This window comes from Anomalospiza imberbis, unplaced genomic scaffold, assembly GCF_031753505.1.
Source record: "Anomalospiza imberbis isolate Cuckoo-Finch-1a 21T00152 unplaced genomic scaffold, ASM3175350v1 scaffold_74, whole genome shotgun sequence".
NCBI classification, from domain to species: Eukaryota; Metazoa; Chordata; class Aves; order Passeriformes; family Viduidae; genus Anomalospiza; species Anomalospiza imberbis.
In genome coordinates this window covers 479,211-504,088 of record NW_027100356.1, presented here as the reverse complement: position 1 = coordinate 504,088, position 24,878 = coordinate 479,211, and the positions used below count along the sequence as shown (strand labels likewise).

Below are 24,878 nucleotides of genomic sequence, written 5' to 3'. Positions count from 1 at the left end.
GGCTCTGTGTTCTCCATCCCCTCCTTGCTGGCGCTGCCAGGCTAGGATGAGGAGCCCCTCAGCCTTCCCTGCTCTGGGCTGGACAAGCCCAGCTCCCTCAGCCTCTGCTCACAGCCCAAGGGCTCCAGCCCTACCTTGGAGGCCCTTCCCTAATCCTGCTCCAGCTGCCAGACATCTTTCCTGCCCTGGGGAACCCAACCCAGGCCACAGGGACCTGGATAATCCACGTCCTTGATGTCCTGGTCACACAGCCCTGGCCCCTTTTCCCCATGTTAGGCTCTGGGGGGGATCCTGTGGAATGTCCTTTGGTGGGGGCTGTGGCTCCAGGTGGACCGGGGGGATACCAGGGGATAAGGGACCCCGCTGGGCATGAACAGCATTGGACTTGTTGGGAGAAACTGTGAGGGGGAGCTGGGGCGGAGTGACCAACCCAGTGACGTCACAGAGCCCTCCTGGGATGTCACACAGCCCCTCTGTGATGTCACAGCCTGCTCTGGGATATCAGACCTCTGCCCTATGATGTCACAGCAGGCTCTGGGATGTCACAGAGGCAGTCTATGATGCTGTAGCTGCTCGATGACCTCACATAACTCTGTGACCTCATGTTACCAGATGATAAATTATCTACACCAGGTGAGTTAACACCGGAGCTTGTTCTCCAAAACCCCAGGCCTATGGAAACCACACAATGCTCATTGTGTCAGAAGGGGAACTGGAAGTTCACCAGCCTCAGTGTCCTGCCAGCTCAGCCAGGCCCACTGGAACACTGGGGTCCACAACCACCAGGGACCACCAGAGAGACCCCCAGAACAGAAGAGAGCATGCAAAAGGGGAGGGGAAATACGTTAATGATTCCGGGGGAATGATTATCAGATGTGTGTTTAGTCCAGGACAATCAATGAATATGTGTGCAAAATACAGAATATGAACAGAAACTTTCCTGTACTCAGCACGCTCGGCTTTGGGAGGAGCTATCCCCCGTGCATCCAGCTGAATAAAGAATGCTACTTCTTAATGCTGCATTGGGGTTAAGGAGTTTTCTGTTTTACTGAATTTTTGGTAACACTCCACTCCCAAGGAAAGCTCTGTCTCCTGCTGCTCACAAACAGAGAAGCGCTGGTGGCAGATGTGGGGGTCGGAGGCTGCCTGGGGCACACTGACCATGAAATAATCAAGATTTCAATGTTTTGTGAAAGAAGGAGGGGTAGCAACAAAACTTCCACACTGAAATTAGGAAGGGCAGACTTTGGCCTATTTAGGATGCAGATTTGGGGAGTACCGAATCAGGTACTGATTTTTTTAAGGGAAACAGCCCTTTAAAACAAAGGCGTCCTGGGAGGATGGACACATTTCAAGGAAGTAATCTTACAGGGGAAGGAGCAGCCTGTGCCAGTGTAGCAAAAGATGAGCTGGTGAGGAAAATGACTGCCCTGACTGCCCATGGAGCTTCTGTGGGAACTCAAAGGAAAAATAGAGGGTGCATTAACTTTGGACAGAATGTCAGGCAACTTTGGAAGTGTTAAAGGATGTTATTAGGTCATGGAGAAAGAAAAGTTGAGAGGTGAAACTCAACTACTGCTTAAGTTGGCCACTTCTGTGAAAAATAATTGAAAAGGTTTCTGTAAATAAATTAATAGCAAAATCTGGGATAAGGAGAACATCTTTATTGGATGCAGTGGAGAATATAGTAAGTAAAGACAAAGAAAAGACTGAGTAACTTAACACCTTGTTTGTATCAATTTTCAATATTAGGATAGGTTGTCCTCAGGACAAGAAATCTCCTGAGCTGGTAGATAGGCACAGGGAGCAGAACAGCCCCCTGTAGTCCAGGAGGGAGCAGCTGGGGACCTGCTGAGACACTCAGATGCTCACAGGTGTATGGGATCAGATGGGATCCATCCTAGGGGGATGAGGGAGCTGGTGGATGAACTCGCCAAGCTGCTCTCCATCATTTACCATCAGTCCCTGGCTCAGCAGGGAGGTCCCAGAGCACTGGAGGAGCCAGTGTGAGCCCATCCCCAAGAAAAACTGGAAGGAGGATCTGGGGAACTCCAGGCCTGTCAGCCTGACCTCGGTGCCTGGCAAGGTTATGGAACAGATCACCCTGAGTGCCATCACAGGGCACCCACAGGATGGCCGAGGGGTCAGAGCCAGCCAGCGTGGATTTAAATGTCTGCATTGATGATCTGGATGAGGGGACTGAGTCCACCATCAGGAAATTTGCAGATGACAAGCTGCCTGTGAGTGTTGATCTGCTGGAGGGGAGGAGGGCTCTGCACAGGGACCTGGACAGGCTGGATCCAGGGCCCAAATCCAACAAGGTGAGGTTTAACAAGTCCAAGTGCCAGGACACGGCACTCGAGGTGCTGCCCAACGAGTGCCGAGCACAGGGGAAGAATCACTGCCCTGGTCCTGCTGGCCACACCGTTCCTGATCCAGGCCAGAAGCCATTGGCCTTCTTGGCCACCTGGGCACGCTGCTGGCTCATGTCCAGCCTGCTGTTCATCAGTCCCTGCAGGTCCCTTTCTGCCTGGCTGCTGTCCAGCCACTCTGTCCCCTGCTCTGCACACAGACATTGCTGCTGCAGCTCCAGAGAAGGCAACAAAAGGGCATCTCTGCAGAAAACTCTGCTGGCAGACCCTTTAGTTCCTTTAAATCCACCAAGAGCACTGCCCCTCATTGACACAGTCTGTGGCCACAGGGAAGGTGGAGAGAAACAAAATGAGAAATGGCACAAACAAGGACATTTCTTTGTGGACAACATTAAAATGTAAAACAAAGAAAAAGAACCTCCAAAATGAAACCAACAAGAAGCATCAAAGATAACTTTTATTACAAGTGATTTGCAGAAATTGGCCAGCAGTTTAATGTTCCTGAAAGCATCCAGTCATCAGTCTCCTCACTGCAACCTTGAGCTCCTGGTTCCTCAGGCTGTAGATGACGGGGGTCAGGGCTGGAGGCACCACCGAGTACAGAACTGACAAGGCCAGATCCAGGGATGGGGACGAGATGGAGGGGGGCTTCAGGTGAGCAAATGTGGCAGTCGTGAGGAACAGGGAGACCACAGCCAGGTGAGGGAGGCAGGTGGAGAAAGCTTTGTGCCATCCCTGCTCAGAGGGGATCCTCAGCACAGCCCCGAAGATCTGCACATAGGAGAAAACAATGAACACAAAACAGCCAAAAGCTTAACAGCCACTAACCACAATGAGCCAAAGTTCCCTGAAGTAGGATTTGGAGCAGGAGAGCTTGAGGATCTGGGGGATTTCACAGAAGACCTGGCCCAGGGCAGTGCCATGGCACAGGGGCAGGGAAAATGTATTGGCCGTGTGCAGCAGAGCATTGAGAAAGGCACTGGCCCAGGCAGCTGCTGCCATGTGGGCACAAGCTCTGCTGCCCAGGAGGGTCCCGTAGTGCAGGGGTTTGCAGATGGACACATAGTGGTCATAGCACATGATGGTCAGGAGGGAAAACTCTGTCCCAAGGAAGAAGATAATCAGAAAAAGCTGTGCAGCACATGCCATGTAGGAGATGGTGCTGGTGTCCCAGAGGGAATTGTGCATGGCTTTGGGGACAGTGGTGCAGATGGAGCCCAGGTCGCTGAGGGCCAGGTTGAGCAGGAAGAAGAACATGGGCGAGTGCAGGTGGTGGTCGCAGGCTACGGCGCTGATGATGAGGCCGTTGCCCAGGAGGGCAGCCAGGGAGAGGCCCAGGAAGAGGCAGAAGTGCAGGAGCTGCAGCTGCCGCGTGTCTGCCTGTGCCAGCAGGAGGAAGTGGCTGTTGGAGCTGCTGTTGGACATTGGCTGTGGCTGCACATGGGGTTCTGTAATAAAAGTAATCATGGAATAGTTGGGTTTGGAGAGGACTTTAAATATCCCAGCACAACTTGGGGGCACTTTCCCAACCCTGTCTGCCCAGGGCTCTGCTGCCTGGAGCTGTCCCTGCCAGCAGCTGCTCCCCTGTGCCCAGGGCTGGGCCCTGCCAGTGCTGCCAGAGCCCAGCCCAGCCCTGGGGGCTCAGCTCTGCCCTGCAGACCCCTCCCAGCTCAGGCACTGCCCAGGGGCAGCTCTGGCTCTGCAGGGTCTGATGGCAATGTCAGAGCAACCCTGAGGAGGCTGGAAAAGCAACACTGATGCTGCCTCTAAGGGGCCCTGTGCTCATTTCTGTCACTGCCTGGTTTATTCAGATCTGAGACAATTTTTTTATATTTCTCATCGTGAACTGAGAAATGAATATCTATGTGCAATTTCCCATACAGGCAACACAGATCAGTACACTAAAAATGCAGGATTTTCCCATTTTGTAGCCCATGACTGGCTGTGCTCCCTGTTTAATATGCTTGGAAATGTTCTGGAGGTAAATGTCATGCTGGGAGCAATCCTGAGCAACACAGAATCCTCACCACACAAGAAGAACACTTTCCAGCCTTTCCAGCTGTCTCCTTCTACCCACATTTTGTCCCCCAGCGCTGGGAGCAGCTCCCCGGGCCGGCTGAGAGCTGTCCCTGGCAGGCAGCAGAGTCCCTGGCCCAGCACAGCACCCTGGGCTGCAGGACCCTGCTCTGCAGGACAGCCCTGGGCACCCCCGGCTGCTCTGCACAAGAGATGATCAGAGAATGTACTCACAGGGTCTGTGGGCATTGGGATGTTCCAGCTTTAGGAAATCACTCCAGGAGCTGCAGCTGCATTGTCCTGCAGCCAGAGGTTCCTGTGCCAAGGGCTGGCACTGATTCTGCCCCAGGCACTTCTCAGCACCTTCCCAGCCCTGACTGATTGAAGCTCTCTGTGCCTCTGTGCTGTGCCCGGGCTGGCTGCAGGCAGTGCCCCAGCCCTGCTGGGCTGGGAGAAGAGCTGCTCATCCAGAGAAATGTGCTTTTGAAGCTCTCCTTGGTTACCAGGATCACCCTCTTTGCCAGGAGTCCAGCCCAGCTCAGCAGCACAGACACAGCACAAGGACTTTAATGACCCTCTGGGGCTTTGTGCTCAGGCCCTGAACATCAGGCCCTGAGAGGGAGCTGCAGAAACCTCTCCAGAACTCCAAGACAGAATCCAACTCCAAAGTTTCTTTGACTTTTAATGGGTTCCACTGAGGGACACGACTGAGAAAGTGTCCCCAGGCCCCAGGCAGAGCAGAGAACTGGAGGCACTGATGACAGGTGGGGACAAAGAGAAGCCAAGTGTTGGTGCCCTGGGGCACAGCAGCATCTGTGCCACCAAGGGCCGTGAGGAGACACCTTGTCCTGAGGCACTGGGGCCTCCTGGAACAGCCCCAGCCAGGCTGGGCACTGTCACCCCCTTTTCCTGCCCTCAGCATCCCCCCCTAGCCCACATCCCAGTGGCCTCAAGGATCTGCTGGAAGGAGTCCCTGGGGAGCCTTGCTCAGGAATGGCCCTGGGGGCTCCTTCATGCTCCCAGGGACTGCAGGTTTTTCAAAGGACTTTGGCTTTTGCTTTTGCCTTGGAGTCTCTATGAGCTGTGTGCAATCATGGCCTCCAATTATCTGCTGTAATTAGTCCCTGGAGAGGCTTTGTCAGGAACAACACTCAGTGGGGCTCATTAATACTTCAGTTCTTTTAAGGTACTTGGTGTTTCCCTTTTGATCCAGACTCTGTGAGAGGTTTGTGCAATCATGGCCCCAATTATCTGCTTTAACGTGTCCCTTGAGAGCTTTGTACTGACACTCAGTGGGGCTCATTGATGCTTTGAGATACTCAAGGAGTTTAAGGTACTTTGGATTTTCCTTTCCACACTGAGTTCCTGAGATTTTTTTTTACCATCCTGGCCTCCAGTTCTCTCCTCCAAGGAGTCCATGAGGAGCCTGTGTTTGGGATGGACCTCAGTGGCACTCATTAATGCTGTGAGACATTTTGGGTTTTTCCTCTGACTTTGACTAGTGGAAAGGTTTGTGCAATCTCCTCTCAGGCCTTGAGGTTCCAGGGCTCAGCTCCAAATGCACCACAGGGCTCATTAGGATCAAGCAACTTCTGACAAACCATGGCTCTGCCTTGATTCCCCTCTGCTCTAATGTAGTTCATTAAGAAGGTTTCCTTTTACAGTTATGGAGAAATATTTCAAAGAGCTTCTAAGAAATATGTATTCCATTTTTAAAGAGTGTCTTTTATTACTGTTCTCATTAGAGAAGAGGTGATTGCAGCATTCTGTGATTGATATTGATGTAGGGCCGCTCCTAAAGAGGTCTGGCCAGGTCAGAGAAGTTTAACTTGAGGTCTGACCCAGTGTGGACACCTTGCCCCACATTCCCTAACCCCATGTGAGAAACTATTTTCACTTTCACAAATGTAAATGGTTTATTACGACCTTATCAAAATACAACAGAAGAGTGAATAAAGAATAAATACAGTGCCAGAAGCAAAGCATTCAGTCACCCTGTGCTCATCTACAAAATGGATGCTCTGTCTTTTATACCTCTAGCCCCTCCCAAAGTCTTGTCAATCCACTTCTTCTTCACTGTCCAGTGGTGGAGATCACTTTCTTACAGCTTGATTGGAGGTCAGGCGCTGCCATAGCAACAAGCCGACCCTCCCAAATGCCTTGACTACTGAGGGCATCCCGTGATAACAATGCAAGAGGGAGGGGAAAGATAACTATACACCTACACAACTTCTCTTAACATATACTTAATATTCACCCCTTAATTGTGAGAGTCAACAATAGGATTACCCATCTATAACAAACCCCCTTTTCTTTTTCTATAAGTCATTTTGCTTGAACAATTACATTAAAAAAATTCTCTCTCTCTTGAATGAGTCATACTAGCAGCTGTTGATGTGGGCAAGGACAGTGGGAACAGGAGAAAAATCTCAGGTTTTCCTTAGACACACTTATTTGGAATGGACAAAAGGGCCTTACAGAGGTCCAGTATGGCTCTGACTCCCATCTACCGTGCCTATGTGGTTGCGATCCATAGTCATTGTATCTTAGGGGTCCAGAGGCCAGCTCGGTCTCGCCCTCCAGTCCCTTTTGTATTCAAAGACAGTTGGGGAATTACAGATGTCCAGTATGGCCTTTTGTCCCTACCTTACCATGCCTACGGGGTTGCTACCCACAGCAGGGCTATGGGGTCTTCTTGGTAGTGAACAAAGGGGTCTTGCCCTGCTTCCTTTGTCTTATTTTCTTAAAGAAGCTGTCCCATCACCTTTTACAGACCCTTGTGTACTTCCCATCAACAGATGCTGATAATTCTCACCCATTAACACAGGAAGACAGTCCTCAAACTGGTTGGTGGAAGCTTGACTTTGGGCATCTTGGTGTCTTTCTGGTTGTCTTTCAGTCTCTGCTTAAGAGTCAATCTCGTTTCACCCAGTCTGGATGTTGTAGTTCACTCTTTGGGTTCTTCTACCGGGCCTTTAACTGTTGGCATGAGTCCATCTGTTGGCATGAGTCCATCCCCACTCTGCAGTTCACACGGCTGATTCGGTGATGAACAGTGCCTGAAAGGGACCTTCCCACTGAGGAGTTAGAGGTTGATCTCTCCATGACTTGATCATTACTTGATCCAATCCCCAGAATTAACATTATGGATTCTGAAATCCAGGGTGTTAGTTTGAGGAATTGCTCCTTTATGTTATAGCCCTTGTAAGGTTTCTCCTATAGACATAACATATTTCTTGGCATTGGCTTCCCCTTCCTCATAGATGGCAATGCTCTGGGGTGAGGTCAAAAAGGGTAACCAAATGTCATTTCATAGGGTGACACCCCCAGATCTGACCGGGGTTGGTTTCTAATTTTTAATAAGGACAAAGGGAGACATTTTATCTATGACGTGGGTTTCAGTCATCAGCTCAACTAGAGCTCTTTTAAGAGTTTGATTCATCCTCTCAGTGTGACCAGAACTCTGTGGATGCCATGGAGTATGTAATTCCCATTTACTCCCAGGGTTTGAACAACTTTTTGCAATATTTTAGAGGTGAAATGAGTTCCTTGGTCTGAATCAATCCTGTTCACCATCCCATATTGGGGAATGATTGATTCTAGAAGTGTTTTACTCACAACATTGGCATTGGCTTTAACCGTGGGTACCGCCTCTACCCAGTGAGTCAAGTTGCCTACTATCACTAGTAAAAACTTCCACCGTTGTACATGGGGAAGCTCGGTAAAGTCTACTTGGATGTTTTGACAGGGTCTTAAGGCTAGTTCTTGCCCTCCTCTGGGTGTTTTCCTCATGATTTTCTGACTCACTTGTTGGCATATCACACACCTTTCAGTTACTTGCTTAGCTATCCCAAAAAAATTCCAATGCAGCCCCAGTCCCTTAGAAATTGATCACTTAGCGCTTGTGTACCCCAATGTGTTGTTCCATGTATGCCTTCTAACATTTTCCTGGCAAGGAGTTTATTCAACATTTGTCTCCCATCTGCTAATCTCCACTTCCCTTTGTTATCATTCTTAGCTCCTATTCTAAGGAATTCTTTCTCTTCTGTCTCACTGAATACGGGAACTTCTTCTATTTCTCCCATAGGGGTTAATGCTATCATTAGTTTTTCTGACCCTGATTTGGCTGAATTCTTAGCGTCTAAATCTGCTAAATGGTTCCACTGTTCTTCTTGAGTCACCCCTTTTTTATGTCCTTTAACATATACTACTGCCACTTCTTCTGGTATTTGTAAGGTTTCTATCACTTCTAAAATAAGTTTTTAGTTCCTTTCCCCATTGAATTTAATAGCCCACACTCTTCCCAGATTTTCCCATAGGTATGCACTACTCCAAAAGCATATTTTGAGTCTGTATATATTGTTCCTCTTTTCTGTGCTAATATTTCCAGAGTTTGCTTTAGGGCATACAACTCACATGCTTGGGCTGACCAGTTGGAAGGTAACTTTCCTTTTTCTAGGGCCACTAACTCTTCATCTACTATAATGTATCCTGATACCCATTGTCCCCGGATTACCTGTGGAAATCCATCAATGTACAATCATTTCCCTCCTTGGAATGGTTGATGTGTTAGGTCCTCTCTTACTTTAGTTTGATAATTTATAACCTCTAGGCAATTATATATTAATTCCTCACCTGGATTTCCATCTAAAAACTGGGCAGGGTTCAGTTGGTTACTCACAATTAACTCTAATTATCCATTGTCTATTAGGATGGCTTCATATTTTAGCACTTGGGAATCAGTGAGCCATTTCTCAGCCTTTTAGCTGAGGATACTCCTTACTGAGTGAGTGGTATATATTTTCAATTTTCCCCCAGAGGTTAATTTTTTGCTTTCTTCTACGAGTAGGGCGCTCGCTGCCACCGCCTGAATGCAGGTTGGCCACCCACAGCTGGCAGGGTCTTGCAGTTTTGATAAACAGGCCACTGGTTTCCTGGATCCTCCCCGGTCCTGGGCTAACACTCCATGTGCTGCCCCTTTTTCTATATCCACAAACAGATAGAAGGGTTTGTCTAAGGCAGGAAGACTCAATGCTGCTGCACTGACTAATTTTTTCTTTAAAGCTTCAAAATTTGCTTGTCGTCTTCTTCCCACCTTATCTCTTCTTCTATTAACTTTTCAAACAAGAACCTGATGGCCTGCATGTATCCTTCAATCCATAGCCTACACTATCCCAACAGGCCTAAAAGCCCTCTGACTTCTCTCTTAGATTTTGGCCGTGGGAGTGAGGCAATCCCTGCAATTCTCTGAGGGTTCAGCCACTGGCTCCCTTGACAAATCACACGTCCTAGGCATTTTACTTCCCTCTCTACAAATTGGAGTTTCCCTTTTGATACTCAAAGTCCTTGGCTCCCCAGAAAACTTAACAATGCTATGGTGGATTCTCGAACTTTGTTTTCTTCCCGTCCTGAGAGAAGCAAATCGTCTCCATACTGGATGATCTTTATCTCAGGTTTGATGGAGAATTGTTTGGTTTGGGGATTTGGAAAACCCTTGTGGTAACCTAGTCCACCGAAGCTGTTGCTTTCTCCCTGAATCGGGGTCCTCCCATTCAGAGGCAAACATATCCCTACTTTCTCCTGCCAGTGGACATGCCCAAAAGGCATCTTTTAGGTCTGTCACACTAAACCACTGGTGTGCTGGGGGGATATTACTCAGTAGTGTATAGGGCTTAGGCACTACTGGGTACTGATTCACTGTTCTTTTGTTAACTTCTCTTAAATCTTGGACAAGCTTGTAAGTCCCTACAGACTTCTTTACTGGTAAAACAGGTGTATTATGGGGGACATACATGGTTCTAAGGCACCCTACTCAAGTAGGTCCTGGGTGGCCAGCTGCAGTCCTTGTCTCCCTTCCAGGGAGAGTGGGTATTGTCATACCTGAACTGGATGGTTCTCATCAACTGTTTTTATTACTACAGGTTTCATGTTCAATTTACCTTAATTTTTTGGTTTTGCCCGCACCATCTCATGAATTTTGTCCTCATTCTCTTCTGTTAATTGGAGAAGTTTAACCACCATTTTTCCTTCCTCTGGCAGTACTCCAATGTCTAACTGCACCTGTAAATCCCACCCTAATAGATTTCACCCTGCTTCTGGAACTAATAGAACATCCCCTGTTGAGGATTTTTTGCAGGACAATGGACACATTCAGCAGATGCACAGTCCAGCCTTCTGGTAACAAAGGAACCAGTTCTAGAAACGGGGTCAGTGAATCCTTGACGACAGGAAAAGAAGAAGTCAGAGGAATCCGCAAAGTTGTCAGCAAAATAAAAAAGAGAACTCAGGGTGGGCCAGACAACCAAAGCGAGACGCATGAAGAATCGGGTGATCCAACCAGCATTTAATTTTAGACGCATAAACAGCTAGGATTAACCAATCATGTATTAGCTAGAGACTCTTGCACAGCAGAACTGATTATAAATACAGGCCTCTGTACAATAAAATTGGCTTCACTTGATCATATTGATCATGGCAAGATGTCCCATTTGTGATTCTCCGCACCACAATTCCTATCTCAGACCCCAGGTCTAATGATGCATGGCGATGCATAGCATCACTTAGACACTCTAGAAACTCAGATGGAGTCTCGGAAGGCCCCTGCTTAATAGAATAGAGGACAGACCAATTTTTTGGTGTTTGGGATAGCTCTCTCCACTCCCAGTGCTATCCAATCTTGATAATCTACTAATCTCTGTAACTCTGCCGATATATTTGGATCCCATTTAGGATCCCTTGGAGAGGGAAAAATTCTCTTACATCCAATCACTGGCTTTTATGGTGATCCTCTGCCAAAGCCCCTGCTGTTCTCAGGATCAGCTGCTTTTCTGTTTCAGTGAAAGTATCCAGTAATACCTGGGTGTCTCTCCAATCTGGGTTGTGTTGTTTGATAACATATTGTAAATGCTTCGCAATAAGTGTCAGGTTGCTGTGGTAATTTTTAGCAATCCTTTCCCACGCCTCTAGATCAGGGGTGGAGAATGGTACTTTAACCATCAGTCTCCCTCCTTCTGGTCCCACTGCCTCTCGCAGAGCGGCCTGTAACACTGCTTGTCTCCTGGTTCTGGACAAAACCGGACTGCCAGGAGGGGAGTGGGTTTGAGTAGATGTCCCTTCCAAGCCTGCATCCTCTTTTTTTGGAAAGTCCACCTCATCCTCATCCTCATCCTCATCCTCATCCTCATCCTCATCCTCATCCTCCCGTCTCCTAGGAGGCACTTTCAGCAAATCTATTGTATCTTGTTCTTGAGCTGCAGCACGGTAGACCTTATCTGATTTGGTACATGGCTGTCCTATGCTGCACGCTGAGCAACATTGCTTAATTTGCCCTCTATTTCCTTTGTTTTCCTTCTCAAGGGCTAACACCAGTGGGTCTGAGGGAGCGCTGAGCCCACAGTGCCTCTCCCATTCCAGATGATTTCGTAAGGTGAGAAACATATCAGCATAAGAGACCTCATCCTACTTCCTTCCTGTCTTAAAAACCGCATTAACTGCAACAAGGTATTACAATCTAAAGTTCCTGCCGGTGGCCACTTGGCTCAATCTTCCAGCCTGTATAATGGCCACCACCGCATGCAGTGTTGGATTAAATCTTGTTCTCCAATCCCCCCCTACTGGTGACTTCTTTCCAGTGGGTTAAGATACACCCCAAAGAGCTAGCTCGGGGTAACTTCTTTGCTCTGGTGAGTTCCCATTATCTCCTTCTCCTTCTCACTTCCACCCAAAACTCTCTTCACAAAGCCTCACAGTCCTTTCCCAATTCTCCTCCCACGTGCAACCCCAGGTTACAGGTACCAGATGTGATTTTCCACACACAAGCTTTAAAATCTGAGGTTCAAAATGGGCTCAATTAGGAAACATCCATCCACACTCAGAGCATATGCCCCGCCGCCTGCTGAACAGCAATACCAACGCTTCTCACAAACTCCGCACTGCAATAGTGCCCATGGAGGGTGCCAGTCTCTCGAGGTGCCCAAGGCTCCCAAGAATTGCCCACAAAGGCAGGCTATTCCACTTACTCCTTCGTGAATTTCTAAATTCTCCACAGTGGGTTGCTTCCAATCTAGAGAAACGATGTAAATTACCTTTATGTTACCATTAGCTGAGGTCCAATAAAGTCCCTCTAAATAAACCCATTCATCCCCTTCATCTATCCAGTGATTCACTGGATTTACAAACTCCCAGGGGTCAAACCCGAACCACTGAGGCAGTGGAATCCTCTCAGTTCGTCTAGCCACAGTTAAAACATGCACAATCTACACAAACACATTCAAACATGCCACGTGTCCTCACCCACACTTCTTTGCTTGCTCTGCTTCTCCCCAGCTGCCTCCCCGTGGGACGCTATCTGCCCCCACAGCCTCCCAGCCGGCACCCTGGGCCTCACTTGGCCGCCTCACTAGTGGGCAGAGCCTCCCCGCCCCGCACCATGGGTACACTCACTCACTCGCCCCCTCCTTCGTATAACTGAGCCCACAAAGGCACTCACTCACACAATCACAAAAACCCACCTACATTAACCACAATGTCCAGACACCATAAGCGCACAATAGCAGTAAGTAGAATCACAGCATTAAGGTCCAGATTCACTTGACCCACCCCCAGGATCACTAGTGGATCCCTTCCTCCTGCCGCTCTATTGGCAAATGGACCCTTCCCCCTCCCTCCGGCCATGCTTGGTTGGCGGCTGCTTGCAAGCCCCAAACCTTTACTCACACAGGGACTGAGCTGTGCACCAGATGTCTCTGAGCAGCTTACCAGCAGCCCTTTTGGTCAAGGCCCCTTTTAAGCTTGATACACACTGTTTATCTCTGCACAGAGTGCCCGGAACACGGTCAGGCAGTGCCGGGATCCCGGGTGTGGTTCTGGTCCCCACAACTGAGCAATGGCAGCCCCAGGCTCAGACCCAGTCAGAAAGCCAACCAAGTGAGACCAGAGGGAGGGCACCCTTCCAGTTTCTCTTGGGCATGGCCGCAAAACAACCCCTGCTACTTCTTCCTCCACCAGTGTTTGGGCTGTGCTGGTGGCAGAGCCAGCCAGGCTGTGCTCTGCCTTCCAAAGCCTGTTGGGAGCGGGCATGAAAAGCTCTGCATGCACAGCGGAGAGTCCTGGAAGGTGCTGGCAACAGCTTCCTGCGGGAACAGGGCTCTGGGCTCTGGCTGGAACAGCCTGGTTTTGGTGCCATGACCGCAGGCAGGAGTTGAGGCAGGTGAAGAGGCAGCGGGCAGCTTGTGTTTGTAGAGGGCCTGGGGCTGCCCTTCTGAACCTCCACCTGGAAACACACTTGGGAGAATATGAGCTACAGCTGGAGTGCCTGTCCTGAAAGGACCTGAAGTCATTAAGCCTTTCCAGCTTTTCTTAAGAGTGTGTTGGTGTTGCCCAAGAAAGCTTCATTTGGGGAAATGCCTTTGGAGGAAAAGGGCTTGCTTCTCAAGGAAAGTGCTTCCCAGGGAGCTCCCAGTGAGGTAGGTGCAAGGGTCCCCCTTTGGCTCTCTGTGGCAGAGTGGCAAGGGAAGGGAGAAGGCTGTGAAGAGCGGGTTTGGCATCTGCCGTGACCTGCAGAGACCAACCCAAGCACCTGCAGCAGGGTGTTCCCCCTTTGGACAGAGGCATGAGCAGGAGCATCCCTGTCCAGCCGTGAGCCCCAGAGCTCTCTCTGAGAGCTGTGAATTAAAAGGCCTTTACACACACACTTTTCACCTCTTCCCTGTCTGCTGTGTTTCAACTCTTGGCAATGTGCATTTGCCTCTTGCTTAGTGGAAGCTGCTGTGGCCCAGAGCCAGCACAGAGCTGGGCTGTGTGGGCCAGGCAGCGTGGAGAGTCTTGGCTGATCTTGGTGTGTCCCTGGCCTCAGAAAAGGCTGGGAAGGTTTGCCTCCCAAGGCGTCCTGCTCATTGGCTCTCCCTGTACATCCTGGAGAGAACAAGGTAGGCATTTCTGGCAGCTGGGCATCAGCAGGCCTGAGAGTGGGGGCATGTTGTGGAGCCAGCCCAGCTGAGATACCCTGAGAGTAGCCCAGTGCTCCTTGCTCCCCTCTGCTGACACGTGAGAGTTTGTCTGGTTTTGGGATGGCCCTGGCTGTGTGAGGGGTGCTGCGTGGACACGAGACAGCTGGTCCTGTCCCGCTGGGTCCCAGCAGTGCCTCACAGCAGTCCTGCATCCACGTCAGGATGCTGGCCAAGAGAGGTCCTGGAAGCTGAGGCAGCTGATTTTAAGCTTGTGCAGGTGCCTACAGGCCAAGGCCAATGGTGTTCCCTCAGGATACAGCAGTCCTGAGGGGTCTCCCTCGTTCAAACAAATCGGGAGCCAAATGTATGGTCTACCAAAAGCCCTTTTATTGACCTGGCGGGAGGGCAGGGGTCTGCACCCACTAAAATGTTTCTCTGCCACATATAAATTTCAGTGGGTTGATGTAGGAATGTATCAAACATACCGTCCTTCTTTACACGGCTGTGGTGATTTGATAGGCAGGGGGTTAGAAATACATGGTGTCAGATTCCCAAACTTGAAGCTGATTTCCAGGCGCTGGCCAGGAGCGGTCTCGATGCCCCAAAGCAGCACAAAGTCTTCCTCACAGCTTCCCTGCACAGGGCTGATTCCACACTTGCCCTTAGTTCTTCTGGTAGACTATGTCTAAAGCTTTTTGTCAGGTCACTCTCATGTCAAGTTAGGCCACCAGGTTTTTCTTATGCTAACTGGTGCTAAGTACTTAGGTATGTCTGTGCTAATTACTTGTTTACTCATGTGCATTGCTTGTGCTTACTTATGTCAAACAAAGGCTTTGTTTCATCCCCAAAGGTGCCTGAGGCCACCTGCTCCTCGTGGCACCAGTTGCTTTCCTGTGGAACGTTCTCCCTCCCCAAGGGTAAAGAGGGAGCTGGAGAAAGAGCTTGCCCGGCTGCTCTCCATCCTTTCCCAGCACTCCTGGTGAAGTGGAGAAGTCCGAGCTGAGCGCAAAGGTGCAAATGGAACAGCCGTGCACGGGAAGGCTCGGTGGGAAGGATGATCCAGGATCCATAGGCCTGGCAGCCTGAGCGTGCTCCAGGGGAAGGCCTTGGAGCAGATCCTCCTGAGTGCCATCCCACGGCATCTGCAGGGAACCAGGGCGTCTGCTGGAGGGTGGGAAAGCTCTGCGGAGGGATGGGGACAGCTGGGGCTCCTGGCGGGGTGTTGAGGGCTTCTGTGTGGGAGTCTGGGGGGGTTGGTGTTGGGGGGGTGTTGGAGAAGGAGTTGTCTGGAAGGTGAGAGGTCTAGGCTGGAATTTGAGTCAGTTTGAAGGCAGCATCTGTGCTTTGGCACAGTTTTGGTTAGGGAGGGCAGAAAGAATATCTGTGACTTTTCCTTTTCATGGTCCTGATTCTCCTGCAGGGAACAAGAGGGGAGAGCTGTACTTTACTGGCCACTTAGAAATCTGTACCAGGGGGAGGATTAGCCCTTTTGTAATCTACTCATTTCTTTGGGCTACTTTTGTACCACTGAGTGGACTCTCATTTCTTGAGAGCTTTTATTCCTTAAGAGAATTAGGATATTATCATCCCTTCCTAGAAAACCAAAGCATGCCCCTTGTTTTTTGCCCTTTTTTTGTGTAGTGTTATGTTCTGTAAAGTGACCCTCAGTGGATGAAGTTAAGGCAAATGAGTTGCTGCTTTGAGATGGGAAGCAAAATTACAAATCTTCACCTCCTCAGGCCATCCCAATTAATTTGGGAAGTTTGCAACTTTTTGGAACTACTTGAGTCGAGCAATGGGAAGTAAAGCATTCCTGAACTGAGGATTCTTACTTGCCAGATTCTTCTGTGCCTTCGCCGCTGAGGTGGTTTTGTGCTGAAGGCAATAACTTCAATGAGAAGATAATTTCAGCATGGAGTAAGAGCTTCTGACAGAGACCCAAGTGTTGCCAGCAGTTGCTCCAGGTGCTCCTGCCAACAGCCCCTGCAGGCAGGAGTGCAGCCCCCAATGCACGTGGGCTTTGGCTCCCTCTGGCACAGAAGCCCCCCACGGGCACAGGTCTCTGGGGCAGGAGACGGGCACTGGTGCTGCCAGGGCTCGGGGGTGGCAGGTCTGCTTGGGCAGGGACCCTGCCACATCTGCTGATGTCAGCGCTCCCCGGGCGCAAGGGGTCAGAGCAGCATTCCTGCCCTGGCCCACACGTTTCTCGTCTGTGTCACACGGCCACGCTTAGGATGGCCACCAGCCAGGACGTGTCCCAAGGAGGCCGTGCCAGCTTCTGTGGAAGGCCCCATGCCCTTCCCAGTGCAGCTGCGTCGGCAGCCCTGGGGCCTCCTTCTGCTGCCCTGAGCCCGCAGAGCAGGGCAGCGTTTGCTGATGGTTTGAGCCGTTCCTAAAGATCCTGTCGGGGTGTCTTAGACACTTGGGGTGAGGGATTCCTTCCAACCTGAGCCACTTTGGGTGGGCTGGGGGTGGTCCCAGGGCAGGGGGCAGTGTGTGCAGGGGCCCTTTGTGACATGGTGCAGCATGGTCACCGTGGCATGGAACGGGACAGCGTGTCCAAGGGCCCTTTGTGACACGGGGTGACATAGGAGCTGGTGGTGACAAGGCCACACCACAGTGCTCGGAGCACGCGACGGGACAGGACGGGACAGAGCGGTGCCGTGAGGAGCCCCCGCACAGCACACTTGTTCGTGTCTGACCCAGAGCTTTTCCGAGGTGCTATTCCTGCAGCTGACCTCGAGGCCAGACCACAGGACTTGGTGACCCGTGGCCTTCCCAAGGCTTCTCTTCTGCAGGTGTCCTCGAGGGCAGACCGTGGGACTTGGTGCCCCAGAGGCATCTCCCATCCCTGCCACCAGTGCCCTCGAGGCCAGACCACAATCCTTGACAGGAGTCTCCTGTCCTTGTGGCAAGGAGCCCTCGAGACCAGAGTGCAGGACTTGCTGTCCTGTAGCCTTCCTGAGGCTTCTCTCTTGAAGGTGCCTTCCAGGCACGACTGCAGGCCTTGCTGACTCGGAGATTTCTGAGACATCTCTCCTGTGAGTCGTCACAAATCCAGTCACTGACATGGAGCAGAGATCCCCGAGAGTGCCCAAGCTGGCCTGGGTGGAGGAAGAGGAAGAAGGCCCTGGAGCTGGCCCAGCACAGGAGACTGAAGAGGTGGTGCGGTTCAAGCCTCTGCAGGAGGGTGAGTGGCAGAGCTGGGCTGCTGGGCTGCAGGGCTGGTGGCTGCAGCCAGCTTGGCCACATCCCATCCCATTGCATCCTATTGCATCCCATTGCATCCCATCCCATCCCATCCCATCCCATCCCATCCCATCCCATCCCATCCCATCCCATCCCATCCCCTGGGGACATGCCCATGGACAGGACGGAATAGGGGCCAGGACAGACACCCCAGAGCCGTGCTCCATCCCTTGGGACATCCCGGGGCTGTTCCTACCTGGGGAGCGCAGGGCTGGGCTGTGTTCTCCAGCCTCGCCCGCAGCCCCTCAGCTCAGGCTGCGCTCGCTCTTTGCCAGATGCAGCCGTGCAGCGCACACAAGAGCAGGAACGCACCCGTGGCCTCTTCCGCAGAACAGCGCAGGTACCTGCAGCCATCCCCACCTGGGCTGGGCCTGCTGTCACTGCTCAGCCGAGCACCGCGCTTGGAGCATTCTGTGGAACATCCCTGGCTTTGAGGGCCATGGCAGTGGGGTGGCAAGGGAAGCACTTCTCTGGGGAAGCTGGGGACATTCCTCCCTCTGGCAGCTTTCCAAGTCTCCCCGTGCCTTCTCCAGGTGCCTGCCATGGTGAGGTACATCCACCAGTGGCTCATGGCCAATCAGTTTGCTGAGCACAGGCTGAAGAGGGCCCTGCTGGATCTCACCAAAGAGCAGCCTGCTGACGTAGTAATGACGCTCCTGCGTGTGGCCCCATCCTGTGACAGGTATGGGGCCCACCTGCCCAGAGGGCTCAGGGCTCCCCAGCCCATCAGCCTATACAGCCTGTCCCAGGTGTCTGACCAACAGAGAGTTCCAGGGCCCTCTGGCTGCTCCCTTTGCCAGCCCTGGCACGTCAGCCCCCGAGCCTTCTGCCATGCTTCCTCGCTGGCCCTCAGGGACCTGTCCCCACAGGGCTGGGCTGTCTGGGTGCTGCTGGCGAGGGGCAGTGGGCAGAGGCAGGGCTGGCAGCCAGCTCAGTTCCCCGCTGCCGCCCAGGCCACGGTGCTGTGTCCCAGACTCCTCTGAGACAGAGCTCTGACCCCACAGAGCTGCTTTGACCATGTGGAAGAGCATCATGTGCTCGCCCAGGACTGCGGAGCCGGCGCAGCTGATACTCCTCGATGTGCTGGGGAGCTGGCCAGAGCACAGCACGTGCACCTCCGATGGGGACAAAACGGGTGTCTTTGTCCTGGCTGTGAGTTTCTGACACTGGCCTTTGCTGGCCCCAAGGCCACCTGTCCAGCAGCTCTGCATCCTCCTTCCCCCACTGCATCTCCCTGCCTCAGGCGCTGGGCTGAAACCTGGCCTCGGGGCAGCTTCAGGGCCACCAGGCCCGGTGCTCCCCCTGTGTCTCTCCGGGCCTCTCCCTCCCATGCTCGGGCCCTGCCACACGGACACCTCGGCACTGAGCACTGTCTCGGGCTGCTCTGTCCTTTGCAGGCAACTGTGGTGATGTGGAAGATCCTCCAGATGCCCTGTGTCCCACATGTAGTGACCGTGTATTTCCCCCGCCTCTTTGTGCATCTGCTCTTCCAAGTGTTCTTCAGCACGTTGGATGTGCCAGCGGAGGTCGATACCTTCTGGAAGGGATGCCAGCAGCAATACGGCCTTGCCACCAACCCCAACAGGTGCTCCATGCCAGTCCTCCTGTCCCTGCCAGGTGCCCAGGGCAGGAGCCAGTGCTCCCAGCGTGACCTGGGCTTTGCTCTGCATGCAGGTTTGCAGTGCGGACCCTGAAGTCCCTGCTCTGCCAAATGCAGCACGAGGATGTGGTGGTGGCAATAGAACGCAAGTGTGGCTGGGACACGCTGCTGTGTGCTGACACCCACCACTATGCCGTGGGTCTGCTGGCCAGGTGAGACCCCCTTCTCCCCACTGCCTCTGACATTTGTGCTCAGTGCCCAGGGTGCCCCACACAGTCCCCGTGGTCGTGGGCCAGAGGGCCTTGTCACCGAGGAACAGCCAAGCCGACTGGAAAAGGCTGGGAGAGGAGGGGGCCCACAAGGAGCCACCTCCCAAATAGCCCAGGGCCCTTACAGGATGCTGGGGAAAGGCCAGACCTCTGTGAGTCAGTCCTGGGAGAGGTTTGTCCCCCGGCCCAAAGTCTTGGTTTCTTTTTCTCCTGCCAGGGAGATGTCCTGTGTCTCCATCCCCTTGTGCTCAAGGATCGCTCGCGACCTGCTCCGGCTGCTCAGCACACAGGAGCCACGCTGGGAACTGCCCGCCCTGGCGTTCCTTGTGGAGGTGAGCCTGATGGCCAGCGCTGCCTCGCTCAGCTGCCTCCCAGCTCTCTGCCCTCTCGTAGCCGCAACTGCCTGGGACGGTGCCCGCGCCCTGCGCTGCTGCCTGGGCCCAGCCCTGGGCTGTTCCGGGCTCTTGCCGGCCAGGTCCCCTGTCACTGCCCTGTGCCTTTCAGGTTCTTGAGTGCCTGAACTTGAGTGAACGCGGTGCTAAGAGAATCCTGCAAATCTTGTCAAGGCACCTGCGGAGCGAGTGCAGGGAGAGGCGTCGCCTGGCGCTCAGGGCCCTTCTTGTGCTCATCGATGATCCCTTGATGGTGAGAAGGGGGCAGCGGCTGAGGCTGCGCTTGGGAATGCAGTCGCTTGGGCTTGGCTGGGCTTTGGGCGCTGGGGCAGCTGCTCCCAGCTCTCCTGCCTCCTGGTTCAACTGCCCAAGTGCTTCGGAACAGCCCTTTGGCCCCTAGGCCCTGCGGCAGCAGGATGGCGTTTCACAAACTTGTGTTCTGCACAGAGCGAAAAAATGTGGAGCCTGACTGAAAGTCTTGTGGAGCTCCTGTGGGACGCAGATGGAGAGATAGTCAGCATGACAGTCAGGCTCCTCAGCTTTATCTTCTGGGACAAGGCCATGCTGATACCCAGCCCCATCGCACTGCAGCTGGTTGAGGCGCTCCTGCCACTCTTTGACCACGTAAGGCTCGCTGCCCCCAGCCACAGCCACTGACTGCTGCCTGGACACTTTGTGCCCTGTGGATTTGCAGGCCTGAGCCAAGCTGAGCCCCGTGCAGCCGATGCTGAGGTCTTTTTTTCTTCCTTTCATACAGGACAATAGCCATGTGCAGCTGCTCTCCATACTGCTCTTCCAAACATTGGTGTCTCTTCCACTGGAAAAGGAAGAGAAGGCCCTGAAGACACACGTGCGCCAGAGCCTGCTGCCACTCTTCTTCCACTGCCATGATGAGAATCAGCATGTGGCACAGGTGAGGACTCATGGGCTGCTGCTGTCCCCCTGGGAGGGGGCTCAGCTGCCTCCTGCCCTAGCGCCTCGTGGGCTGCAGCCTCCTCCAGGCCTTGGCACAGGGACACAGGGACACAGGTCCTGCGCCCTGGGCTGTGGGGCCATCTCCGCATCTCTGCTGCTCTCCAGGTTTCTCAGGAAACGCTGCTTTGTGTGGCTGAGTTCCTGAAGAGGAGGGATCTTCAAAAACTGGTGAAGAACAAGAAGCTGTGGAAGTTCACCGAGTGCCTGGTAAGGACGGCCTGGAAGTGCCAGCCTCAGGCTGGAGAAGCCCCCTGAGCGCGGTGCTCAGTGTGTGGGCTGGCAGCTGTGCCCCTGCCCGCTGCTGCACCCAGAGGCCACGCGGGCTCTTCTCCAGGCTCCCGTGGGCCCGAGCCGGGGCCGATGGAGCCCCGGCCCGGCGGGGCCGCGGGGCGGGGCGGCGCCGCGGCTCCCGGGGCAGCAGCCGCCCCTCTGCCCCCTCCAGAGCCCGGCGCCCGCGGCTGCTGGCCGCGCCTCAGGGCTGTGCGGGCAGGGGAGGCCGGGGCTGGGCGCAGGGAGCGCCCGGCACAGGGGCTGAGCCCGCGCCAACCCTTCCCTCCTGCCGCTCTCTGCAGCTGGCCGACGACAGGAGCCGAGCGGCCGAGCACCTGCGCCGGGCCCTGCAGTACCTGGACAGCCCGCAGCAGTCCCTGCGAGAGGAGGCCATCAGGTTCATCGGTGAGCCGTGAGCCCGGGCTCCCCTTCCCTCCCCGCCCCGCCGCAGCTCGGCCCCAGCCCCGGCTGCTGCCCCGGCAGCGCCATCCGGGCCCGGCGCCGTGGAGCCCCGCCTGGCCTCGGCGCTGCTGCCGCCCTCTCGCAGCCGTGCCCTGGGCCGGCAGCGTGCGGCAAGGGCCCGGGCTGAGCCCTGCCGGGCCAGGAGGCCGTGTGGCCACAGGGCTGGCAGCGCTGCTGGCAGGGAGCTGTGCCGCTGGGCCGTGACAGGCTCTGTGTTCACAGGGATGGCCGGGCAGCACCTCAGGGGGAAGAAGGAAGAGCTCCAGCTCATCTGTGAGGGTGAGTGAGGGCAGCGGGCTGTCAGCGGGGGCTGGCGGGGGAGCTGCAAGCCCTGCCCCGGCTGCCGAGGGCTCTGCTCCCTGTGCGGACGAGGGGCGGTGTGGGCAGAGCACACAGAGACGTCAGGGCCACCTGGGGGATTCGTGGCCAGCAGCTTCGGGCTGATCCTGTTGGTCCCTGCTCCCTGCTGGCCATGGCTAGAGCCGGCTGGCACGGCCCTGGAACGGGGGTCTCCTCGGGTCCCCTCAGATCCGGGAACTGACCATGGCTCTGTTCCTCTCTCTTTCAGCCCTTGAAGGCATGGCAGATGACATCAGCGTCGCCGTCGGAAGCCTGGCAATTCAAACACTGTACGTCCTCCAGGCAGTAGAGAGAGCTCGATATTCCATCTTCGACAGCCTGCATGATCAGCTCCACAGGGCATGGAGGACACGGCCTCGTCTCTCAGGGCTCAGCTGGCTGCACTGCTGGAGCTCTGCAGAGAGCTGATCCCAGAAGCTCTGTCTGCTGGGGCCACCTGAGCCAGAAGCAATGTTTGATTTGTTCAACATTGTTCTTTCCTTATTTTCCTTTTTCCTTAGCATAAAAGTGTAGGATATAAATGTAGGATATGTTGTAATAGACAGACTCCCAGGATCTTTCATTTGCTGCCCAGGGACTGCAGAGCACAGGGGTAGAGGGGAAAACGGGTCCTTGTGCTCAGCAAGCGGCCCAGGCCAGCAGTGGGGAAGGGAAAAGTAGCCCCTTGGCCTTTGCTGGTTCTGCTGAAGCCTTTGTGCTGGCGACAGAGTGGCTGTTCAGGGCTGGAGCTGCGGGGATCCCTGTCAGACCAGTGCCTGGAGATGGCCACAAGTCCTCTCCCAGCCAGGAAGCGCCATCTGTGTCCTCCTGCCCGTGTGTTGCTGGCTGCACACCCGGGCAATGTGTAGATGCAATGATTTCTGTTGCACGTCCTGACCAGTATAAAGTAACGCCTTTGATTCTCTAACCCTGAATTTGCTGTTGGAGATGTTTCATTTTCACACAGTTTCAGTGACAAAGGGACCCCCCCGACTGAAGATGGGATCCTCAAAGCTCACCCCCCCTCCCAGATGGGAGGAGAAAACAGCCTTGGCCCTTTGCTGGAGGGGGGCACCCAGTAATCAGTGGAGGCTCCAAAATCAGCCCCCAGTCCCCTCCCCACTTCTAAAGACATAGAACACGTTGCCCCCCAGCCCTCCCGTATCCCCTCTCATTCCAAAATGCTCCCACACCCCCAAGATGCCCTGAAGCTCCCCCAGCCACTATAGTCCCTGCAAAGCCCCCCGAGAAATTGCCCCGGACCCCCTGATACCCCTTCCCACTTCCAAACACATGGAGCCAGTCATGACACAGCTCCCCAAATCCCTCCAACCTCCCCTTTCCCCAAATTCCCCCAGCACTTCCAGATCCTCCAGGCCCCTTGGCCCTGTAGCCTCTTGAAAATCCCACCAGCCCACCCTAGGATGCCCCGAGCCCCCCCTGCACCTCCAGACACGTAGAGCCAGTCATCCAGCAGTGCAGCTGCATGGCTGAGGGGGCTGCAGGGGCTGTTTTGGGGGTGCAGCTGCTGCCAGCCTCCCCTGCAAAGGCTGAAGCTCCGCAGGTCTTTGGTCAGGATGCCCTGGCCAGCTCCCACCTGAAGACCACCAGCGTGTCCCCTCAGGCCATGGCCGTGTGTGAGTGAAATTGCAGGGGGGCAGGGGGGAGAATAAGGGTTTGTTTGAGGTCAGGGAATGTGATATGGGGCTTGGGGGGGCTTTGGGGAAGTTATGGGCAGCTGGGGTGGGGTCTTTGGGGGAGTTACAGGCAGCTGCGGGGTTGAAACAGGGGTTGGGAGGTCTCTGGGGCGTTTCCAGGGGCTGACAGGAGGGTTTGGGGGAGCTCTGGCGATGTTCCGGAAGTCTGGGGGACGTGACATGGGAGTTTGGGCTTTAAATCTGCCCTGGGTGAAGAACTTAATATTTATAATCCTGTTAGAAATGAACAGGCTTTTTGACACAATTAAATGGGGACAAAGTCTTCAAAGCAAAAAGAAACTTTGTTGCTATTTGGCACCAAAGGAGTACACAGAAGCTTGATGAGTTCAAGAGAGAAAAAGAGTTAATTTTATTTCTGACTTTGCAATATATAGAATTCTAAAAGTGGCAGTAGATTGGAGGATGAAATTGCCACTTCTGTAACCACACTGGTCAAACTAACAGTCTATTAATTTTCTCCTCCCACAAAGAAGAATGTAAAACAATCATTATTTGCATGAACAGTGCATGAGAACTTTAGTAGAAATATGTAAACATTATCAGAAGGCTAAGGAAGTTTTATGAGAACTTTAAAACTTTCAAAAGAACTATAAAAGAAAACTTAACACTTTTAAAAATGAGGGCAACAACTGTTCATTCATACCGATTCAGCCGAGCCGAATTTGCATGTCCCTCCCGAGAGCAGAACACACACACCTTCCAACAAAGTGGAAAATTTTCGGGCATTTCCCGGCTGGGGCAGTCCCTGTCCCCTTTCCCATTGGCTCGATACTGGGGCACTTCCATTCTCTCCTGACCACCTGCTTTTCTGTCTACTCCCCCATCATCTGAATTCCTTTTTAGTCAGGGCTTCAACCCCGCCCCTCTCCAGCAACACCCAACAAACCAACCAGAATATATCCAAACCACAAACAACAACACATAGAACCAACAGCTTTCATTCTTTAGCTGAATAATCTTTTGGCTTCAGCAAAATGTCACCTCGTCTCTTACAACCCTATAAAGTCTTTGTTCTTCTTCCCTAAGTTCAGGAGTTTAGCATGGCCTTGGCTGAGGAGCAGTCCATGTCAATCAGTAAAGCTCACTAAAAATATCAATTGATTTAGCTAGTTGAAATGATCGTGGATCGTGTGTTTTATAGAGGGCACGTAATGAGGGGGACATGATGGGCAGATCGGGAAGTCCCGAGTACCTTCCAAGTAGCTCAGCCAAGGGGGAAAGGGAATGAAAGAAAATGCAGCCGGGAAAGAAGAAAAGAAGGCTACTTGA

General features: G+C 53.2%; 1 protein-coding gene across 1 annotated transcript; it reads left to right on the top strand.

The window, feature by feature from the left end:
• Positions 1–18,120: 18,120 nt before the first annotated feature.
• Positions 18,121–21,503, top strand: LOC137467674 (maestro heat-like repeat-containing protein family member 7). The gene is made up of 9 exons (XM_068179115.1): positions 18,121–18,266; positions 18,589–18,736; positions 18,982–19,169; positions 19,259–19,396; positions 19,671–19,785; positions 19,958–20,098; positions 20,293–20,469; positions 20,603–20,758; positions 20,926–21,503. Exons 1-9 carry the CDS (start codon positions 18,127–18,129, stop codon positions 21,073–21,075), a joined length of 1,353 nt encoding a protein of 450 aa, XP_068035216.1. The 5' UTR covers positions 18,121–18,126; the 3' UTR covers positions 21,076–21,503.
• The last annotated feature ends 3,375 nt before the right edge of the window (positions 21,504–24,878 follow it).

What these genes read in the sequence shown, in the direction of transcription:
- LOC137467674 (XM_068179115.1), top strand. Translation starts at nt 18,127, where the DNA reads ATGGTGAGGTACATCCACCAGTGGCTCATGGCCAATCAGTTTGCTGAG. An exon ending in GCCGTGGGTCTGCTGGCCAG is followed by an intron (nt 19,397 to 19,670) that starts GTGAGACCCCCT and finishes TTCTCCTGCCAG; the next exon opens with GGAGATGTCCTGTGTCTCCA. An exon ending in CCCTGGCGTTCCTTGTGGAG is followed by an intron (nt 19,786 to 19,957) that starts GTGAGCCTGATG and finishes TGTGCCTTTCAG; the next exon opens with GTTCTTGAGTGCCTGAACTT.